The sequence below is a fragment of the Pleurodeles waltl genome, chromosome 3_1 (assembly GCF_031143425.1).
Source record: "Pleurodeles waltl isolate 20211129_DDA chromosome 3_1, aPleWal1.hap1.20221129, whole genome shotgun sequence".
In the NCBI taxonomy this organism is placed as follows: Eukaryota; Metazoa; Chordata; class Amphibia; order Caudata; family Salamandridae; genus Pleurodeles; species Pleurodeles waltl.
Window position 1 is genome coordinate 998,490,596 of NC_090440.1, and position 22,092 is coordinate 998,512,687.

Here is a 22,092-nt window from a genome sequence, read left to right on the forward strand (position 1 = left end):
AGCAACAGCAAAATGCCGGCTAATAAAGCCAAAGTTATCGGAAATACCCCAAAAATGCTTCCGAAAATTGAATGAATAGCGGAATGTACTAAACCGAATATGGAAGAGAAGGTGTGAACGAAACCAACACCAACGGCTTTGAAAAAATGTGCTAATCCAGCTGTGCTGGATGCATTAAATATACGTCCCACGAGTTCACCAAAGTGGCTCAGAAAGTTGGTATTTAACAGGGACTGTATTTCTGCTGATGGCCTTGCCACCTGAAGTGCGTAGGTCTCGCGTGCAGATGTAAGGGCCACATGCTTCTGAAACAATAAAGCCTTTAGTCTACTTAACTTGTCGAAATTCACCTTGGAAGTAGTAATGTGAGGCCAGATATCTGCTACCTCCCTTAATTTAGTGGGGGGGGGGGCTAAACAACACATTCCCGCAGCAAGTAACGACCTTAGTGACCGAAACAACGTAAACTATTCCGGCCCACATGCCACAACAGTCTTCACTATTAAGGAGGACGTAGCTGCTGTTTGAAAGCACCTGTATTGTGCGTTTAATCAAGGGGACCGGAACTCCCTTCAGATAGCAAGGCAAGTTCGCAACCGAGGCATTACATGCCCAATGCAAGGACAGCTGCTTAAAAATCATCGAATGGCTGACTTAAGTCTTGCATTCACTACCGCTAAGAAAGAACTCCTTCATGCCATTGAGACACTTGTACAAGAAGGGAAGCTACCACACCTCATGGATATAACTATCCCCTAACTTCTCATATCTGCCTATCGGAACATGTTTCAAACAAGAAGTGAATTGTAACGTAGAAATAGGCAGATTAATAACCCCGTGTATCAACCACTCTGCAGACGGGATTTCAGCCACGGTAAAAGGCAATCTTTCTAATTTTTCAATGTTGAGCATGACATAAGTTGCCTCCTTCTTAGCCATTAGTTGTTGTTGTCGCGTTAAATTAAAGGAAAAAAATATCTCCCTGGCACTGATGTGCTGTCAAGGAACTCGACCCGCCTTCAATGTCTGAAGTGTCCAACCCAACTGCATAATAGACCGGGTCTGACTTTGTCCATGATATAAAGAAGACGTATAAGATTGTGTAATGTCTATAGCAGAAGAAACAATGTTGTTAATCGTATATATTCGGTCGGACAAGGTGTGAATTCCATTATCCACAACAGCTAATGCCTTTTTCAAATTTTCCTGATCTATCTGCCTTAACCGGGCTGCAGCCTCCTGCTGGGAAAGTTTCCATATTTCATTGTACACTTCGTACAAGAAACGCTTCCTATGTGGTGTCTTCAGGCCTGACAAAAAATCTTGCAAGTCAGTGTTATTAGACAGGAGAGTGAGATGTGTCTTGACTGCATCTAGTGAGGATGATTTTCACCATTGTTGGCACAATTTTCCCACACTATATGTAGTAATTATTTCAGCATGTTCTGGTGATATATAGCGAGGGTCTGCCCGACTCGTCCTGAAACCCCCCGAGGAGGTGACAAAACATTGACACCCGTTGGTGTCTATAGGCCACAATAACCACCCGCCCGGACCTGTCAATGAAGTGTTAAATGTACCATTCTGGACCCAGTCTGTAAGCTCACTAAAAGTGGCATTTATGTATTTCTGCCAGTTATTCATTTTTGCAGGGACAGGTATACTAGGCATGTTCAATTATCTAATCGTTGCTAAGTCCAAACAGCTAGTCTGTTGTACTGTTTCATTAAAAAAAATATTTTGGACAGGAATGAGACATGCTCTAAACAATGTTTCTCTATCCTTTGTCTGCCAATGCTTTGTTCCCCAAACACTTTTCAAGTCAACATTATTTGACCAATATTCATAACCTTCAATCGACAGTCGGGAAACAAAATAATCTGAGTATATGAATTTCGTATTAGTCAACAACATTTGCTTATCTCTAGGCGGAGTTAACTTAAAATAATATGACTTAGCATTCATTTGATGATGCCCAGAAAAATACGTAAATTTGTCAGAATACGTTTTGGAACTCCCTTGCGTGGGAGTTGGGCAATGCTCCCATTGCGTATAGTCAAATATCGTTTTTGGACTACTTGCTTTGTGTATAAAATGGTGCCCATAATAATTATAGCAAAACATGTCACCATAATTGTCTTTAAACTGGTAAACATCTTCATTTTCATAGACAGTATAATATTGTAATTCAGTCATCATGGAATCAACTGTCTTTACATCCCAATCATCAGATACAATGCCTGGTATTACTATATCATTCATAGATAACTTTAGGAAATATGGTATTTGAATTATCTCAGTGGGACCGTATATATCAAACATTACTTTATCCCACACAATCCCATCCGGAATTGGTACTGCAGAAATGTTCACAAAGGACAAGTCTCTTCGGACCTTATGTGATGAAAAATGTGGCTTCAACACCTCCTCCACCTGTTCAACAGCTGATCTCTCAGGAAGAAAATGACCATGTATTAACAGAAAAAAGGTAATGACCAACCCTATCCAGAGAAAAAATGCTGACATAGTCAATAAGGGCCACAGATAGTTCCAAGGAAAAACAAAATACATATCTTTAAGCCAACACATCAGCTTACATGGACCTGACAGGTCAGTAGTTGAAGAGGCAAACGAGTCCGATAGACCATCGTTGTTGTTGGCAAAGTACCCAGAGGCAGTTCGTGCAAAAGGTGTCGCCGTATTCAATGGAGGAGTATGTGTTTCTCGCAGTAGTACACTGTAGATAGCACCATCCGTCACGTCAGTAGTCATGGTGACTCGATCAAATGTTTCTAAGTTATTTGTTGTCAGTGGAACTAATGCGAGATCATCATCCACCCTCCCCAAGCTCAGAGAGGCAACAGTGTTGCTATAAATAACTTGAAGCGGAACATCTTCCTCAGTAGTGAGAGGGATTCGGGAACTACTGGACGTTCCTCTTGGTCTGCTGTGCAGAATCGGCCACATGTTGTAACTTGACATTGTCAATAGAAACAAAGCGATTTTCTTTGGCACCTGGCAACGGTGGTAAAATAACAGTTCTCGTTCCGTGTATCCCCAACAAAGGGACAGGTGCTCGATAAGAAGGACCAAGTTCTTTTTTCACTGCAACCTTTTCACGCACAAGATCCCCAACACTGGGAATCCAACCAGTAGGTGTCACTGACACATCCTTAATTCCTGTGGAGGCAGCACTTTTATTAGAGTTATCTTCATGGAACTGTTGTAATTCCTGCAAAACAGTGACACGATCATTTATGTCAAAAGTCATTTCCGCCGCCTCCACACCAGGACCATCAAGATCCGGAACAAACATTTGTGTTCTGAACAGGCACTCATATGAAGTACGACCCCCCCCCCCGGGACCTTCTAGGCAGGTTATTTAGTGCTCTCTGAACTCCATACAGGTGGGTTAGCCAACTACAACCCGTACCTAAGACTCTGGCTGTTAAGGATTGCTTTAAATCGCAGTTTAATCGCTCCACGACAGAATTTCCCTCAGGATGAAATGGAGACAAGTACTGGAGCTGGACCCCCAACAAAGCCATGGTGTCCCTGAATGCCCTTGAGGCAAAAGCAGAGCCCTGGTCTGAATGGAATGCCGCAACTGTATATGTACCGACAAAGACACGCAAATCTTTAATAACAGATCGAGCGTCAGCCGAGCGCTGTGGCCACACCCACACAAATCTGGAGCAAGAATCAACAGCGACTATTATATATTTGTATGCACTATCCGGTGTGAGTGGATCGCAATGATCCAAGTACACACATTGTAATGGTCTGTTGGATATTAAGAGGGGTGTCTGCGGCGGGTGCTTAGCTGTTGAAACTTTAATCTGCTGACAGATGTCACAACAAAGGACATACTGCTTAGTTTCTTTATAGAGACCAGGCCATCAGTAACGGGCCTGTAATAGCGAAATTGTGGCAGCCACGCCAGCATGTGCAGATGCCATTCCCTCATGCACTGCATCAATCAATTGTGGTCTTACAACTTTATTGGGGATCTCGCGTATGCCTACACTAGGTATTTTAACCCCAGCGTTGAGCATACTTCCCATGAAGTAATGATATTTATTAGGAAATCCTTTAGGATAGGGCGTGCCATCAACCGCAGCTTTTATGGCAGCCAGAATCTCTGTGTCTGGTTTGGAACTCGAACGAGTCACTGCAGCCCCAGTGGCAACTGCCACTGCCGACTTTGCGGCTTCATCAGCCAAAGTATTCCCAGCAACGTGTATTCCAACGCGCTGGTGTCCAAGAGTATGTACGACATGGACTTTGGGTAGGGTCTCCTTCAGGTCTGCTACCTTCCCCAACAGTAGTCTGTGTTTTATGGTGTTGCCTTTTGAATCTCTGAACCCATTCAAGCGCCAGTAATGTAGATATTCATTAAAAGACTGGACACAATAATACGAATCACAAACAATCAGTGTGAACTGTGTCGGATCTGTATGTTCTAATGCCATCAATAGAGCTTTCAGCTCAGCCAATTGTGCCGTACAATCCTCTAAGGTTTGTGTATAAGTATGTTGGGGGCAGAATTTCTCCCACTCCATACGGCCACTCACCACTGCACATGCAGCAGAATATTGGTGTTTTGTTCCTACCGCCGGTTGCGCAGAGCCATCGGTGTACATGACTACTTGATATTGATCAATAGGCAACGTGTCAGAGGGAACAGGGTATTCAACTTCATATTGCAGAAATTCTTGAGTTTGTAATTTTGGGTCAAAAATGTAATCTACATCAGTGGCTGTTAAAGACGTAGCCCATTGTATCCATCACGGGTGCAGTGCTTTTGCGTTAGGAACGTAAGCTTTTGTAACAGCCTCCAGGGCCGGAATAGGGGAAACGACAGTAATGTGTTTACCCTGGGCAAGAGGTCGTTCTTTGGTAACAGCCATCTGTACAGCAGTGAGAATTTTCTCTGTGGGTGCAAATCATTGTTCAGCAGCTGAATAGAAGTGGGACTTGTATCCAATCCAGACTGTCTCACCTTCATTAAATGTGACATACGTAAACCCAATGGGCCCAGCTATCACCCTGACGACCAAATGCGTCTTATTGTCCCGTGTATGTAAATGTTTTGCAGCTAGGAGATCGGCTTGTAACTCCCTAAGAGTATGTGTATGTTCAATTGTCCAGAATTTGCTTGAAAAATCAGGACGTATTAATTTGTAGAAAGGTTTTATGCGTGTAGCATAATCAGGAATGTATGTTCTGTCAAAATTTAGAAAGCCCAATAATGATTGCAGTTTCTTAATCGTATTAGGTGAATGCAATTGTGCACACTTTTCTAAAAATTGTGGCGCTAGGCTCTTACCTTCATTCGACAGCTCATATCCCAGGAATATGACGCTGAGGAAGGCAATTTTAGATTTTTTAAAGTTAAATTTGTAGCCAATTTTGGCAAACCCTACAACAATGCGGGATACCCGTCTCAAATGTTGTAGTAACTCGTCATCCGTGAGATATATATCATCTACATATGACAATGCTTCAGGGTCCAACTCGTGTAAAATTGCAGTCACACGAGCCGCAAACAGTCCCGGGCTATTCTTATACCCCTGAGGCAAACCACAGAATTTTTGCTGGGAGCCTAAAGCGCTAAAGCTTGTTAAATCCCTGCTTTCAGGTGCTATATTCTGGCAGAAGAATCCATTTGAGATGTCTAAAGTCGTTTTATATTTTTTCCGCACAATGTTATTCATCAGTGCGGCGCTATGTGAATTTTGTATAGCGTATGTACGTGTATGTCCGTTCAAATGGCTGTAGTCTAAAACTATTCTATATGAATGGTCTGGTTTAGCTACAGGGAATAAGGGATTATTTATCGGTGAGACACAGGGTTCAATCACCCCCTGGTATTCTAATTGCGTAAGTATTTCTCTCACCGGTGCCCTTGCTTCATTTTTTATGGGATACTGTGGTTGTGGCTGAGGTTCACCTTTAATCGGAATTACATGATATGGAGAATGCCTATCTCACCCTACGTGATATCTATATAAGGCAGGTGCTTGTGCTAGAGCCCATTTGATGCAATAGGACTCTGCGAGTTCCCCTGGAACAAGTGGTGAGAACGAAGGTTTAATAACCTCCTCCCCAACTGGGCAGCTGCGGACAAAATCAGGAGGCCAATCCTGTTCGGCCAGCAAAATGTCATATTTTGACTACACGATCCCAAAAGATTGCGTGTATAGTGCGTTCAATGTCTCCTTCCAATTGTAAAGTCACTGTATACACCCTATCGGGTTCAGAGACACGCCTATCTGCTGTTTCAACTTGTATGAAGTCATCAGTTGCTTTCACCTCCAGATGCTCTAGAAGATTCCGGCGAACTATTGTGACCTCTGCCGCGCTGTCTAGCAGGGCTAGTGCCCATGTCTTGTTCTTCAAGAGAACTCTCTTCCTGAGTGGCATGTCTAACTGAGACTGCCGCCACCTTTTTCTTTTTAATTTGTTGTTTTTGTTGTATCTGTTTCTCTTCCTTCTCGACAGAAACCTCTGAAGAGCATTGTGATTCCTGTCTTTGTTTCACGTACTCTGTTCTCCGCTCTGACCGCCCACCTCTCTCATTTCTCTTTTCCGATGAGTCCTGAAAGGAACGAGATTGGCGTGTATCAGTGAATTGATATCTATCAGGCGTTTTCAGATTATCCCTATTTCTGAGATTATACCTATTGTGCGGGGTCTCCGTACCCGGAGATTCTCCCCTTTCTTTTTTTGGTGTTTGTTTTTTCTCCGAGTGCTTCTTATTACCCTCAGGTTGCTGTTTAGCATTTTCTTTACAAATTTTTCCTTGAAACTGATGTTTTTGCGGTCTAGCCCCTAGGCTATCTCAACTGATACTGGAATATGTTTCCGCTATTATTTTTGGCAGTTCCCACTCCTGATCTAGTTGCGGGACGTCACGTTGACGGATACGCACCGCAAGTGCAACTGCCTCACCTTTAAGATTACTTAGTATTATTGAAGAAACCGTGGCAAAGTTGGCCATCAGTTGCATTCCTAAATCCAAGGCCGGGGCAGCCCCATATTCATCCTGAATTTGCTTAAGCACTTCCGGTAGGTTGGCCAAGGTCGGTGTACCGTGTGCCGTTGTATAGAGCGCGGCAAACACCGTGCCCCATGTATTACAATGTTCCACTGTGGGAACAATGCCAAATGGTAAACACATAGTTAATATTCTATGTTTGTCCTGAGGTCCCGTATGGTGAAATACCGCCTCCAGCGTAATGATTTTCTGTGCCAGCCAAAATGGAGTCTCCTCCCGTTTTGCTGGAGCTTTACCCATGATAGTGTGTACAGTTACCGGGTTTATACCTGGTGTTATGCATGTGGTTGGGCTGGAGCAGCACGCGCTGGGTTTGTATTTAGTGTCTGCATCACAAATTGTACTAAACGTCTATATGTGGCCGCTAAGTCTGTATATCAACGACGAACTTCAGCCACCGGCATATTAGCAACCGCAAGATGTGGTGTATATGTGGCCAATAAAGCCAGGTCGGACCATCATTACTCAGTGGACCTAACCTTACTGGCAATATTGTATGGGGTAGGGCGCCATCAAGCCAATTATTATGTTCTTGATAAGATAGAGGTATCTCCAGGTATGCGTACGCCCTGTACTGGCCAGGCGCGTTCGTAACCGTATATGTGTGAAATGTATTTGTATTCCCATCAACTGCTGGAAATGTGACCCAGGAGTAAAAAAGTTCTGTTCTATAGGCTGCGTGGGCGGCCACCACAAACGTGACTGGACCACCCTGGATCATAAGGCCATGTGCAAGCAAATGTGCTGTGAGCGGTTGTCTCATATTAAGAGCTATTTGTATTACCTGGGGATTCGCCATTAGAAAAATAGCGAGAGTTCAGAGAAGGCACACCAAGACGGGGTCTTTCCTTCTAAGGATCAAGCTTGAACAACCATCCGCTATAATGAAAATGTCACTTACCCAGTGTACATCTGTTCGTGGCATCAGTCGCTGAGATTCACATGTTCTGCAATAGCTCGCCATCTGGTGTTGGGTCGGAGTGTTACAAGTTGTTTTTCTTCGAAGAAGTGTTTTCGAGTCACGGGACCGAGTGACTCCTCCTTCTGTGCTCATTGCGCATGGGCGTCGACTCCATCTTCGATTGTTTTCCCCGCAGAGGGTGAGGTAGGAGTTGTACTATAGTAATAGTGCCCGCGCAATGAAATGTGTAAGTATGTACCTATTAAAGGTTTAAATAATATATATACAAATGTACAAAATTGAAGGTAACTTCTGAACTGCTACAGGCTTCCGGGGAGGTGGGTGGGCACATGTGAATCTCAGCGACTGATGCCACGAACAGATGTACACTGGGTAAGTGACATTTTCAGTTCGATGGCATCTGTCGCTGTAGATACACATGTTCTGCATAGACTAGTAAGCAGTTATTTCCCCTTAAGCGGTGGTTTAGCCTGTAGGAGTAGAAGTTGTCTGAAATAGAGTTCTTAATACAGCTTGACCTACTGTAGCTTGTTGTGCGGATAGCACATCTATACAGTAGTGTTTGGTGAATGTGTGAGGCGTAGACCATGTGGCTGCCTTACATATTTCATGCATTGGGATGTTTCCTAAAAAGGCCATTGAAGCACCTTTTTTCCTTGTTGAATGTGCCCTGGGAGTAATGGGCAGTTGTCTTTTTGCTTTAAGGTAGCATATTTGGATGCATTTAACTATCCATCTGGCTATACCTTGTTTTGATATTGGGTTACCTGCATGAGGTTTTTGGAATGCAATAAATAGCTGTTTAGTCTTTCTGATGTTCTTTGTTCTGTCAATGTAGTACATTAATGCTCTTTTGACATCTAATGTATGTAGTGCTCTTTCAGCCACAGAATCTGGCTGTGGGAAAAAAACTGGTAGTTCTACCGTTTGATTTAGATGGAACGGTGAAATAACTTTTGGTAAAAATTTTGGATTAGGTCGTAGGACGACCTTATTTTTATGTATTTGTATAAAATGTTCTTGTGTTGTGAACGCTTGAATTTCACTTACTCTTCTTAGAGATGTAATGGCGATGAGAAAGGCAACTTTCCAGGTTAGGAATTGTATTCCGCAAGAGTGCATGGGTTCGAAAGGTGGGCCCATGAGTCTTGTTAGGACCACGTTTAGGTTCCATGAAGGAACAGGTGGTGTTCTTGGTGGTATAATTCTTTTAAGACCTTCTATGAATGCTTTGATGACTGGTATCCTATACAAGGAAGTTGAATAGGTAGTCTGCAGGTATGCCGATATTGCTGCAAGGTGTATTTTAATAGAAGAGAAGGCTAGCTTTGCTTTTTGTAAATGGAGCAAGTAACTTACTATATGTTTTGGAGTTGCGTGTAGTGGTTGTATCTGATTATGATGGCAGTAACAAACAAATCTTTTCCACTTACTTGCGTAGCAGTGTCTAGTGGATGGCCTTCTGGCCTGCTTTGTGACTTCCATACACTCTTGGCTAAGTTGTAAGTGTCCGAATTCTAGGATTTCAGGAGCCAGATTGCTAGATTCAGCGATGCTGGATCTGGGTGTCTGATCTGTTGGTTGTGTTGCGTTAACAGATCTGGTTTGTTGGGCAGTTTGATGTGGGGTACTACAGAAAGATCTAGCAGTGTTGTGTACCAGGGTTGTCTTGCCCACGTTGGTGCTATTAAAATGAGTTTGAGTTTGTTTTGACTCAATTTGTTTACTAGATAAGGAAGGAGAGGGAGAGGAGGAAAAGCGTAAGCAAATATTCCTGACCAGTTCATCCATAGGGCATTGCCTTGGGATTGCTTGTGTGGGTATCTGGACGCGAAGTTTTGGCATTTTGCGTTCTCTTTTGTTGCAAATAAGTCTATTTGAGGTGTTCCCCAGAGTGTGAAGTAGGTGTTCAGAATTTGTGGGTGGATTTCCCATTCGTGGACTTGCTGGTGATCTCGAGAGAGATTGTCTGCCAGTTGATTCTGGATCCCTGGAATAAACTGTGCTATTAGACGAATTTGATGGTGGATTGCCCACTTCCAAATGTTTTGAGCTAATAAGCTTAACTGCGTTGAATGTGTTCCTCCTTGTTTGTTTAGATAATACATCGTTGTCATGTTGTCTGTTTTGACAAGGATGTATTTGTGGATTATGATTGGTTGGAAAGCTTTTAGTGCTTGAAAAACTGCTAATAATTCTAGATGATTTATATGCAGTTTTGTTTGATGTATGTTCCATTGTCCTCTTATGTTGTGTTGATTGAGATGTGCTCCCCACCCTGTCATGGAAGCCTCTGTTATTATTACGTACTGTGGCACTGGGTCTTGGAAAGGCCGCCCTTTGTTTAAATTTATACTGTTCCACCATAGAAGCAAGAGGTAAGTTTGGCGGTCTATTAACACCAGATCTAGAAGGTGACCCTGTGCTTGAGACCACTGTGAGGCTAGGCATTGTTGTAAGGGCCTCATGTGCAGTCTTGCGTTTGGGACAATGGCTATGAATGAGGACATCATGCCTAGGAGCTGTAGTATTGTTCTTGCTTGTATTGTTTGATTTGGAGACATGTGTTGAATTACTCTGTTGAAATTGTGAATTCTTTGTGGAGTTGGCGTTGCTACTCCTTTTGTCGTGTCTATTATGGCTCCTAGATATTGCTGTACTTTGCTTGGCTGAATGTTGGATTTTGCAAAGTTGACGGTGAACCCTAGTTTGTAGAGGGTTTGTATGACTTGGTTCGTGTGGTTTGAGCATTGTGTGAGCGAACTGGTTTTGATTAGCCAGTCGTCTAGATACGGGAATACATGTATTTGCTGCCTTCTGATGTGTGCAGTGACTACTGCTAGGCATTTTGTGAATACTCTTGGAGCGGTTGTTAAACCAAAAGGCAATAGTTTGAATTGGTAATGTATTCCTTTGAATACAAACCTTAGATATTTTCTGTGTGATTGATGTATTGGTATATGGAAATATGCGTCTTTGAGGTCTAGGGTTGTCATGTAGTTGTGTTTTTTGAGCAATGGTAACACTTCTTGTAGTGTGACCATGTGAAAGTGGTCTGATTTGATGAATGTGTTTACTACTCTGAGGTCTAGAATTGGTCTCAGTGTTTTGTCCTTTTTTGGTATCAAGAAGTACAGTGAATAAACTCCTGTGTTTATTTGTGTGCTTGGTACTAATTCTATTGCATTTTTTTTGCAGTAGTGCTTGAACTTCTATCTCTAGAAGCTGTGAATGGTGTTTTGATAAATTTTGTGATTTTGGTGGTATGTCTGGAGGGAATTGCAGGAATTCTATGCAATAACCATGTTGGATAATTGCTAGGACCCATGTGTCTGTAGTTATTTCCTCCCATGCTTCGTAATATTGACCTATCCTTCCCCCCACTGGTGTTGTGTGGGGGGGGGTGAGTGACGTGTGAGTCACTGCTTGTTGGTAGTGGTTTTGGGGCTTTGAAATCTTCCTCTATTCCTAGGGAATTGCCCTCCTCTATACTGGCCCCGAAAGCCTCCCCTGTACTGTCCCTGGTAGGTGGACGGTGCGGACTGTGAGGTACTAGCTTGTGTGGCCTGACCCCGAAACCCTCCTCGAAAAGGTGTTTTGCGGAAGGTGGTATAAGATCCTCTGCTCTGCGGGGAGTAGAGTGCGCCCATGGCCTTGGCAGTGTCAGTGTCCTTTTTGAGCTTTTCTATGGCTGTGTCGACCTCCGGACCGAACAGAAGTTTTTCGTTTACTGGCATGTTAAGTACTGCCTGCTGAATTTCTGGCTTGAATCCAGACGTTCTGAGCCATGCGTGCCTACGGATGGTAACCGACGTATTAATGGTCCTTGCGGCTGTGTCTGCTGCATCCATAGAGGAGCGTATTTGATTGTTGGAAATGTTTTGACCCTCCTCAACAACCTGTTTTGCTCTTTTTTGTAGATCTTTTGGGAGATGTTCAATGAGATGCTGCATCTCATCCCAGTGGGCTCTGTCGTATCGCGCTAGCAGCGCTTGTGAGTTTGCGATGCGCCACTGGTTTGCTGCTTGGACAGCGACCCTCTTTCCGGCTGCATCGAACTTTCTGCTTTCTTTATCTGGGGGAGGTGCATCCCCAGAAGTGTGTGAATTTGCCCGTTTTCTGGCAGCCCCTACCACCACAGAATCTGGTGGCAGCTGAGAGGTGATGAATACAGGGTCCGTAGGAGGCGCCTTATACTTTTTGTCCACTCTAGGCGTCACTGCTCTACTTTTAACTGGCTCCTTGAAGATCTCCTTTGCATGGCGTAGCATGCCTGGGAGCATAGGCAGGCTTTGGTAGGAGCTGTGGGTGGAGGAGAGGGTGTTAAATAAAAAGTCATCCTCTACTTGTTCAGAGTGTAGTTCCACATTATGGAACTGTGCTGCTCTAGCCACCACTTGTGAATAGGCTGTGCTGTCCTCAGGTGGTGATGGCCTAGTTGGGTATGTGTCTGGGCTGTTATCAGACACTGGTGCATCGTACAAGTCCCACGCGTCTTGATCTTGGTCATCGTGGCTCATGGCGGTGTGAGCTGGCGAATGTGACGGGGTGTAAGTTGGCGAAGCCGGAGTTACAGGTGGAGGCGAGGGAGGAGGTGTTACCTTCTTTGCTGTTTGTTGCTGAGGAGCCTCTAGTGCTACAAACTGAAGTGTTCTCTTTCTTTTGACAGGTGGAAGGGTACTGATCTTCCCTGTCCCCTGCTGAATAAAGATACGCTTTTGCGTGTGATCCACTTCAGTGGATTGCAGTTCCTGTTCGAATCTGTGTTTTTTCATTTGTGAAGACATAGAATGTTCTTCAGTATAGGAGCCTGAAACTGGGTCTGTTGGTGCTTTTTTCGGCTCCGAGAACCCTGGCCTCTATGGTCTTCGGCGCCACTGTCTCGGCGTCGATCCGTGTCGACACCGAACTCTCGGTGTTGATGCTTCTCTTTAGCACTCTCTCGGTCCCGAGGAGGCTGTGTGGCGGTGTCTCGACCGGAGTCGGACGATCTCGACACTGAATGGGCCTTTTTCGGTGCCGATTGTTGGTCACCGGGAATTTGGGTTGAGCCATGGCCGGTTGGCAGTGGCGTCCCCTGGGCCTTTTTGCCTTTTTTAAGTTCTGATCTCGACGTCTTACTCACAGTTTTTGTATTGTCGAGTTCGTCGGAGTCTGAATCCTGGATGGAAAAGGATTCCTCCTGTTCCTCTTCTGTCTCGAACTGTCGATGCTCCTTTGGCGTGGACGCCATCTGCAGTCTTCTCGCTCGACGGTCGCGCAGAGTTTTTCGGGACCGGAACGCCCGACAGGCCTCACAGGATTCTTCGCTGTGCTCGGGTGACAGGCACAGGTTACAGACCGAGTGTTGGTCCGTATAAGGATATTTGTTGTGGCATTCAGGGCAGAATCGAAACGGGGTCCGTTCCATCGGCGTTGTTCTCCACGCGGTCGGGCCGACTAGGCCCCGACGGTGTGCCGAAATCTACCCCGAAGGGCACCGAAGCGCTTCGATGTTCAATGCGTCGTCGTAGGTGTTTATCTCGAACCGGATCGCAACGATACCGTCGAAAATCTTCCGTTTTCAGCTATCTTTCCGTTCCGAAACTCGGAGCGACAGGAACACGTCCGAACCCGATGGCGGAAAGAAAACAATCGAAGATGGAGTCGACGCCCATGCGCAATGAGCACAGAAGGAGGAGTCACTCGGTCCCGTGACTCGAAAACACTTCTTCGAAGAAAAACAACTTGTAACACTCCGACCCAACACCAGATGGCGAGCTATTGCAGAACATGTGTATCTACAGCGACAGATGCCATCGAACTTAGGGTTACCTATACCGCGGTGGTGGAAGTCCTCAGTGCCACGGACGTCTCCGTTAAAGGAACTGATGGATCATTATAGTATATGAGACCGAGAGAAACTGGTAGACCCGAAAATTAGAGCCAGACCAATCGTTGGTGGCGCCATGTCGCGTAGGCTCTCATTATCCTAATGAGACTATTGGATTTTTGGGCGACAAGATCGTTCACAGTGTGGGGGACTAAGTCTGACCCACGGCGAAGGACCCTTGTCACCCCAAATCCGGGTTGAGCTCCGGCTAACTAGCAGTGCCTTATCTTTCCCAAAGGGAAGAGACAATTGGGCAGCCGAGCGCATTACATCTTAGTGTTTCCCAGGGAAGTCGTGGTCACTCAGGTCCCAACCAGTTCTCTCATACACAGTGTGGTCTCATATATAAATGACAAAGGCAGTTTGAGTTTTAAAGATTGGTTTAATAAAACAACTGCATTTTAGATAACAAGGTGTGAGCTGCAATAACCAGAACCATACAACACAGTAGGATTGAAATAGTAACGAGGAGAGTGAAACATAAGAATAATGCTATCATAGTGCAACTAGATTACGTTCTCTCTCTAAGTTATATTTTGAGCACAGCATGTTAAGCTCTAAGCCTGCCTTTCAGGTTCCCCCGGGAGGACATCGATCCTCATACCTGAGCAAAGGCCTGTCATCGGGATCAGCATCTGCAACAGGGCAGTCAGCATCTAGTTGTGGGTTCCTGGTCGGAATCTCCCTCTTACGTGTACCAGGACTAGGAAGTGTTTTTATAACTAACGGTGTTCTAAGAAACGTCCCTACGTAAGAATGTGTACTTTCTACGAACCCTAAAGACTAGACTTCTACCACGTCTATCGGCAATGTACCAGACTGTATCCTTGACTGAAGCACAGAGCGAGCAAGAATGTATAGTTTGAGAACTTCAGTGCTGAAGTAAGCTAAACAGTGTGATAGAAGAAAATAAAACAAGACTGTGAAACTGGTTATTGTAAAATAGCAGTGCAAGGCTAAATAAAATGCATCTAGGGAAAGTGCACAGAGGCCTAATACATTAAGCAAACGCGCAAAAAACTACATTAAAAAAGGCTGCACTACAATACCAAACATGCGTAGGTTCGAAGTTACCATTATGTAGCTGGACACAGGTAGTGACCCTTGTCCAGAACATGCATAAAATGGTGTCCCCCCACTCAGGTCCAGGAAAATGGAGCTGGAGTTCATGGGGGTACCTCTGCTAGTGCAGGGGTGCCCTCACACACAGGTACTTGCACCCTGCCCTCTGGGCTAGGAGGCACTGCCATAGGGGTGACTTACAGTGACCTTGTGCAGTGACCTGGTAGTGAAAAAGGGTGCATGCACCCTTTCACGCAAGCTGCAATGGCAGGCCTGCAGAACACTTTGCATGGGCTCCCCATGGGTGGTATAATACATGCTGCAGCCCATGGGGATTAACATTCTAAGAAACAGGGTCTGCTTTATGTGAATGTTAAAGATACAGCATACCACGTTTGTGGGCAAACCTATCTATCTGTAGCCTTGGAAGGAGCAGTGTTATCCTAGGCGAAAGGACAATGCAATAGAAATAATAAAAACAGCCCTGTCAAAGTGGCTCTTGCTAGAAAAATAAAACCATGCTAACGAAAGCGCATCTAGGTGATGGCTAAAATAATGTATATAAAATATGGCTAAAATAGCTATACATCGACTGTTTCCACTGCTCCTTCCAGCTTCTGTAACATTTCCCTGGCTGTACATCCTCTGAGGGTGGCAAGTCTTCAGCCGGCACAAGAAGGAATCTCCCTTGGAATGAAGGAGTAACTCCCCTGCAGGCATCTACTGCAACGACGACCGGCTGCGCAGATCTACTCCCATTCTGAGCTGTGTGGATCCTTCATCACGGGTGGTGGTCCGGAGGTACCCTCTTGGTCCTTTCTGCCAGGTGTCCAACTTTGGTGGAGGTAAGCCCTTGCCTTCCCATGCAGGACAGTACTCCTGTGTGCCACGTCTCTTGCAGTTGCCAAGGCTTGTTTGCATTTCTTTCAAGGGATCTTAAGGCTACATGTAGCTCCAGCCCTTAGCACTCCTTCCTGCGACGTACAGCCGTCTGCATGGTTCTCCTGCGGAGTGGGACCATTCTCCAGTCATGCTGCGTGGGCTCTTCTGCGACTCCTGTGTACTCATCCTGTGGGTGCTCCCTCCCTCTGCTCCTGTGGGTTCTGTGTTGCTTTGAGTCCCTTCTGACTCCCCCTCCTGGGGTGAGTCCTCCTGGGCCTTGAGGTTCCCCAGCAACTCCACTTTGCACCAACCGCATCATTTGCCTTTGCCAAGGCTTGTTGTTGGAATTCTTGCACCAACACCTGACTGCAATTCTTCAGCCGGCATGGGACGATGACTGCATCCTCCAGTAACTCTTCACCTGCTCCAGGGCTGCATTGCTAACCGTCTTTGTCTCACTGTAGACCAACTCATGCATCCACAGCTTGGTGGGTAGTAGCTCCTACTCCTGGACTCTTCTGTGACTTCTGGACTTGGTCACCTTCTTCTACAGGTCCTCCTCTTCAGGAATCCACCTCTGGTTTCTTGCAGTCTTCTCCTGGCCGCAAGGGTGCACTGTGGTATTAACCTTTGAGGTTTCCTAGTACCCCCTAGCTGCCCTCTACACATTCCTCTTACCTAGGTGGGGGACCTGCGTTCGCATTCCATTTCTTTAGTATATGGTTTGGGCTAGCCCTAGGGTCACTATTGTCTAACTGCAGTTGCACAGTTTTCTATAACTTTCTATGCCTATTTCTGATAACTAGTGTATATACTTAGTGTGTTACTTACCTCCTATTGGAGGGTTGCCTCTCTACTACTTTTTAGTATTGTGTCGCTAAAATAAAGCACCTTTTTTGTAACACTGAGTATTTCCTTTCATGTGTGTAAGTGCTGTGTGACTGTAATGGTTTTACATGAGCTTAGCATGTCTCCTGGAGAATCCTTGGCTGCCCATCCACAGCTACCTCTAGAGAGCCTGGCTTCTAGACACTGCCTGCACTACTTTAATAGGGGATACCTGGTATAAGGTGTAAGTACATTTGGTACTCACCACACACCAGGGCAGCTTCCTACAAATCAAATGTAGAATGTTCTCATTAATGGCTGGTGGACACATTTTGCTTATGAGCTAGTAAGTATATTTTTCAGAACAACCCTTGTTTGAAACCCAATAGTGATTTTATCAAACAAAAACTCAACTGGCCCACTACAGCTGGAAGTAAATGTATGCTTTTTGGACAGTTGTAGCTTTCCAATAGTAAACACGTTCATATGTATATGTTGTACAAGTAAGCAAGTTCAAATACCTTGGTAAACTGCACCCAGGCTATCTAAAATAAATATATGAAAAACTAGTAAGCACTAATGTACTTTACCTTGGCATTTACGCATTAATGTTTCTTGGATACTAATTTACTCTTTCTGTTGACAGGAGTAAATTCTTAACTGGATTCAGGGTGGGAATGTATCTTGCAAATGTTTGTTAATAGCCTCCAACTCTCAGGCCTGGGGGTGCTCACAATTTGTTTGAGAAATTAATGCCGTGGAATGCCCACTCCCAGCCCCCTAAAGCAGATTTGTTTACACGTAACTTTAAACCATACCAGTGTAAAATAAATCGCAGTTTTATCATTCGACAAGTGTAAATTCAAGTTTTGTGAACACAAAATGACTAGTAAAACAGGACATTGATGCACCAACATAGAACCTTCAGTACATAAATGGCTTTGAGAGTCAGGGCCACCAAATGGGGCAGAGTATGTGCATCTGCACATGAGTGTGTGTGAGATATCCTTTCCAAAGAAGTAATCTGTCAAAGCTTACAGAACCTGCATCAATCCTTCCCAGGAAAATGTATAAAATGAACAAAAGGATAAGGACTTGCACATAAGTAATGCTTGTATAGAAGAAATACCTGCATGCTGTGAGGTCCTTCGATGTGTCCTTTGTTGTTTTGGGTTTCTTAAAGCATGGAGAACTCTCTTGTTTTAAATGGCTAACACTATTATCATCAGCTTTCCTTTTCTTTCCTTCTTTTCCTCCCTTTTTAGTAGGGCTGCCTATGGTTGCAGAGTCCTCGTCTTCAGTGTCACCCATGAAGGACAGGCTTCTCACTCTCTTGTGCTCATTACTCCTTTTGCCCTTAACTAAGGCTTTCTTTACTTTAGGCTGCTGCCCACTTGCCTAAAACATATGAAAGGCACTATTACAAACAAGTCACAATAGTGCAGTTAAAAATTACAACGTTCATGAAGGATTATTAGTGCAACAAATATTTAAAGAGTGCCTTTTTAAACTCCGATACTACACCAAGCAGAAATTTGTATTTTCTTAAAACAGTTCTCTAACCCAATATAATGAAAAAAGCAGTAGTAAAAAATAAGTAACCAGACACGTAGCCTCCCGCCAGCAGCAGCTGCAAACCTTTTACCAAAAAATGACAATAAACTATGTTTATTACAGTTTTTTGGTAAAAGGGGTGGGGCCACAGACTGTGACGAGCTCTGAGGGGGAGTGCACAGCACTGCCCCTCACTGGGCATGTACGTGTGGTCGCCAAACAGCCGGGCTGGAGAGAGCATGCACAGGGTCCCAGTCTACCTGGAAGCACCCTGGCTCGGCACTCCCAGCCAATTCTGACGCTACTCTGAGCAGCGTCAGGATTGGCCGTAGGTCAGACTGGGAGCCCGTGCCTGCAGCCCATCTGGAGGGGAGAGGGGCAGTGTGGTAACGGAATGATTTAGTTAAGTTTTTGTTTTATTATTAATTCCCCACCACCACACACCTGTGCCCGCGCGCCGCTCCTGTAAGTTACTTACCTTTGGTAACACCTTTTCTCGTAGAGAGTCTCTAATGCAGATTCCTCACTTTTGAATACCTCCAGGTGTTAGACTGGATCTGGAAGACACATCGAAAGCAATGTCCGACAGCACCGAAAGGTGGCACTGTGCAACGACATAGCTCTGTTTACAACTCTGTCTGGTGCGTATGTTTTTTTTCTATTTCTGCGTCAACTGGAGGGGATCTGCAGCTTCAACTGTCATTCAAAAGTTATCATGTAAACTTCTACTAGAAATTACTTTTTGTGTGCAAAACCTAAACAATAGGGCTTTAAACTGTGTTTGACCTGTAACCGACAGATGTAAATACGGATCCACATGGTGTATGTCTATGGTATCTTGATTCGGGTCACAACTCGAAGCCTTGTCATTGTGTGCCAAGATGAACAAGAAGGTGATCGGAAGGTGAAACTCGCACTAGCATGGGTGAAGAAGTGGAAGACTCGTTCTCCTTCGATGTCAACAACATGTTCTCAATCAATATCAAGATGACAAACTCATTCACCATCTAGAGGTCATTCAAAAGAGAGAACTTTATCAAAGTTAAGTAAATACAGGAAGAGTGATTAGAAGCATAAGAGCAAGCACTCATCATTCCAACCATTCAGGAGTCACGTGAGGTTCCTGTGACATTGGACAAATTTGTTCCCTTGTATTGGAACAACCTTCTACATCCTTGCCTTTTCAACTCCCATCCTGTAAGGTAGCAACGCCAGATCAGCCTCAGCAGCTTAGGGAGGCTATGAACTTGATCTTCGGCATTGTCCAGGATCCATCTACACCTTGGGGCTCCATGGATTCGAAGGGAAGGAAATCCAGCTGATCAATCATCATTGATCCATGCTCTAAACCAGCTGTGCCTCTTGGGTTGGTTTCGAGGCCGAAGACATCAAGTCTTGATGCCTTTACTTTAGGCACCGTGCTTGATGCCGCAGATTATTTGTGCGAGGCCACATATGATGCTGAGACAGACATCGCCAAAGCTGGTAGCTGATCCAATTGTTCTTCCTCAGCACTCAAGCAATACTTAACACCACCCTTGTATCTTGTGTGTCTATTACATATATATATATATATTTTTTTTTTTGCAACTTTGTCTTTCAAAACTCACGCTCCAGGAAGCGGCACAGTAGATTCAAAACTGTTTCCCTCTTGTAATTAGAGACCTTTCACTTTCATTGAATTGACTATGCTAGGCTACATCCTGAATTATCTAATTGGAAAGTGCATAAAGGGCATACAAATTCTATTCTGCCTACATGTTTCGCTATTGTTTCCCCCCCCCAAGTAGTATTGCTGTGTTAATAAATTGTATGATTCGATATGAAGGTTGGCAAGTTTAAACTGTTGATATACAGTGAGGTCAACAGCTCATGAGAGAAGCATTCATTGGGATTTTAATGTAGGCTTCAGGACAGCTTTATGCAGTGGCCTAACGCAGGTCCCTGCGATTTAGGAGGGCCCCTAACCATCCAGGGAGCCCCCATACAGCCCAAGGCCAATGAATATCTTTGAGATGTGGGAGGCCCAGGGGCCACTCATCACATTCTGCATGTATTATTTTGCGTTACACCAGTGGTTTTAGCAGTAATATCTGCCCAGATGGCTTTCACCTCCACATCCCTTATGGAAGGGCCTAAATATTTTGAACAAAAATGTACAAATGAGCTGCTCTCATGGATACATGAATGTAGGACTGCCTTGAATAAGCCATATCCCCCGCTAAGTTGGTAACAATATTTTATGAAGGATATCTTAAGTGTAAGGTCTTGTTTCAATAACCAAAATTCCTAAGAATCTGGGAGCGCTCTGAGCTAAGTGAAAAATCGTTCTATAGACTTTACAAAGTTACAGATCTAGGGCGGAAACCACTGTGCCTGGAAAGGTACACTGGCAATAGGTTAGCACAAGCAATTCGACCTTGATGACCTTCAGAACTGCTTCTGCAGTGGGACTTTGCAATTTTGTGTTATATCTTTCTAACTGAAAAGTTAAAGCAGTGCCTTCATTCTTAAAAATAAACAGACAGTAACTCAGTGAGAACTTATGGGTGAGCCACATGCAAAGCAATTATATGCAGAGGCACAGCTTGTGGAAATGGGTTCAATCACCATCTTATTTACCTGCCTTCCTGATGTACTTTCCAAAACCAGTACTTTGGTTTTGGACTGGTTGGCAAATAGTTTATTATATGTTACATATACGTACTTCATTTAGGTTTAATTGATTTTACAATAATTATGAAACAATGCAAATCTCTCACCTACAACCTCTGGCCGGTGAGGAACAATAAAGGGGAACGTAGCTAGCTAAAGAGACATAATTATAAGGGATGTGTACCTAGTCCACTGAATAGTTTAGGTGTCTAAAGTGAGGAAGCTGGGATGTAAAGCGTGATGTGGAGCCACCCAAAGCCCTCTTCTGCAACATATGAAATTAGGCCAGTACTGAATATGTGGGTGTGAGGCAGAGAACCCATAAATAAGCAGGGCAAGTAAGTTTCACAAATTCTTGTGAGAGGTAGGACAAACAAGGCCCCCACGTTTTATCAAACTGGGGCAATCTTTGCCTAACTGTGGCCATCAGCTTCTCCATGCCTATTAATTCTCTGAGTTTATATAGCCAATCTAAGTGTGTAGGTATAGTATTGGTGCCCCATCGTGTTAACAAAAGTTGCTTAGCTGCACATACGGCCAGTGGGATGGCCCGTCCCCATAGCGATTTCAAGGGGTAGTTTAAAACATCGTGAAGGCCTAAAAGGATATAGCTCAGAAACCTAGAAAGCGTTGTTATACATTTTGTCAATGGTGACCAAAACTTCAGACCAGTAGCGGTAGAGGTTCTGAAATCTCCAAAGGCCCCTCCTAAGTGCATCCCTGCCAGCAGTGAGTATCTACATCCCACTTCCATTGGGCCACTCGCGTCGGTGTATAGTACCAATAGTGTACCACCTTAAGTAGCGTCTCTTTACCAAAGGCGCTTTGTGCCAATGAGTTAGCCCGTTTGAGGATATCTGACCACTGCCTAGGTGTGAGGGAACGTTCACATTCACTCTCCTAACGTCGCTGTGCTGATGATGTAGGTGGGGCTTGTATAATGTTAAGAAAAGCATAAATGTCTGAGAGGATGTGTTTGTTGGAACTTCAAGTCAGTAACTATTTCTTAAATGGGAATAGGGGACAGCTTGCGTATGGCTTAATGGAGGGCCTGAGTAACCCAATGGCATATGGCCATATGCTGCCATCAGGCGTTTTCAGGAACACCATTTTGCTGTTGAATCTGAGCAAAGGTCAGAAGACCAGATTCTTTGACCAGACCAATCCTCCTACAGTTGGGCCTGCTGCCACAACATATAACTGGGACCCTGATATGCTGGGGAAAGTCCAGGTTACCTATGATCGGAGTGAAGGGGG

The 22,092-nt window shown here is 44.5% G+C and overlaps 1 protein-coding gene across 13 annotated transcripts in view; it reads right to left on the reverse strand.

The window, feature by feature from the left end:
* Window positions 1-22,092, reverse strand: part of BAZ2B (bromodomain adjacent to zinc finger domain 2B) — a 1,256,112-nt gene that overhangs the window by 45,553 nt on the left and 1,188,467 nt on the right. For all 13 annotated transcript variants that reach the window (XM_069224189.1, XM_069224194.1, XM_069224193.1 and 10 more), the window contains one exon: window positions 17,756-18,024. In XM_069224189.1, the coding sequence (XP_069080290.1) occupies window positions 17,756-18,024 (269 nt within the window). The remainder of the gene's footprint in view (window positions 1-17,755; window positions 18,025-22,092) is intronic.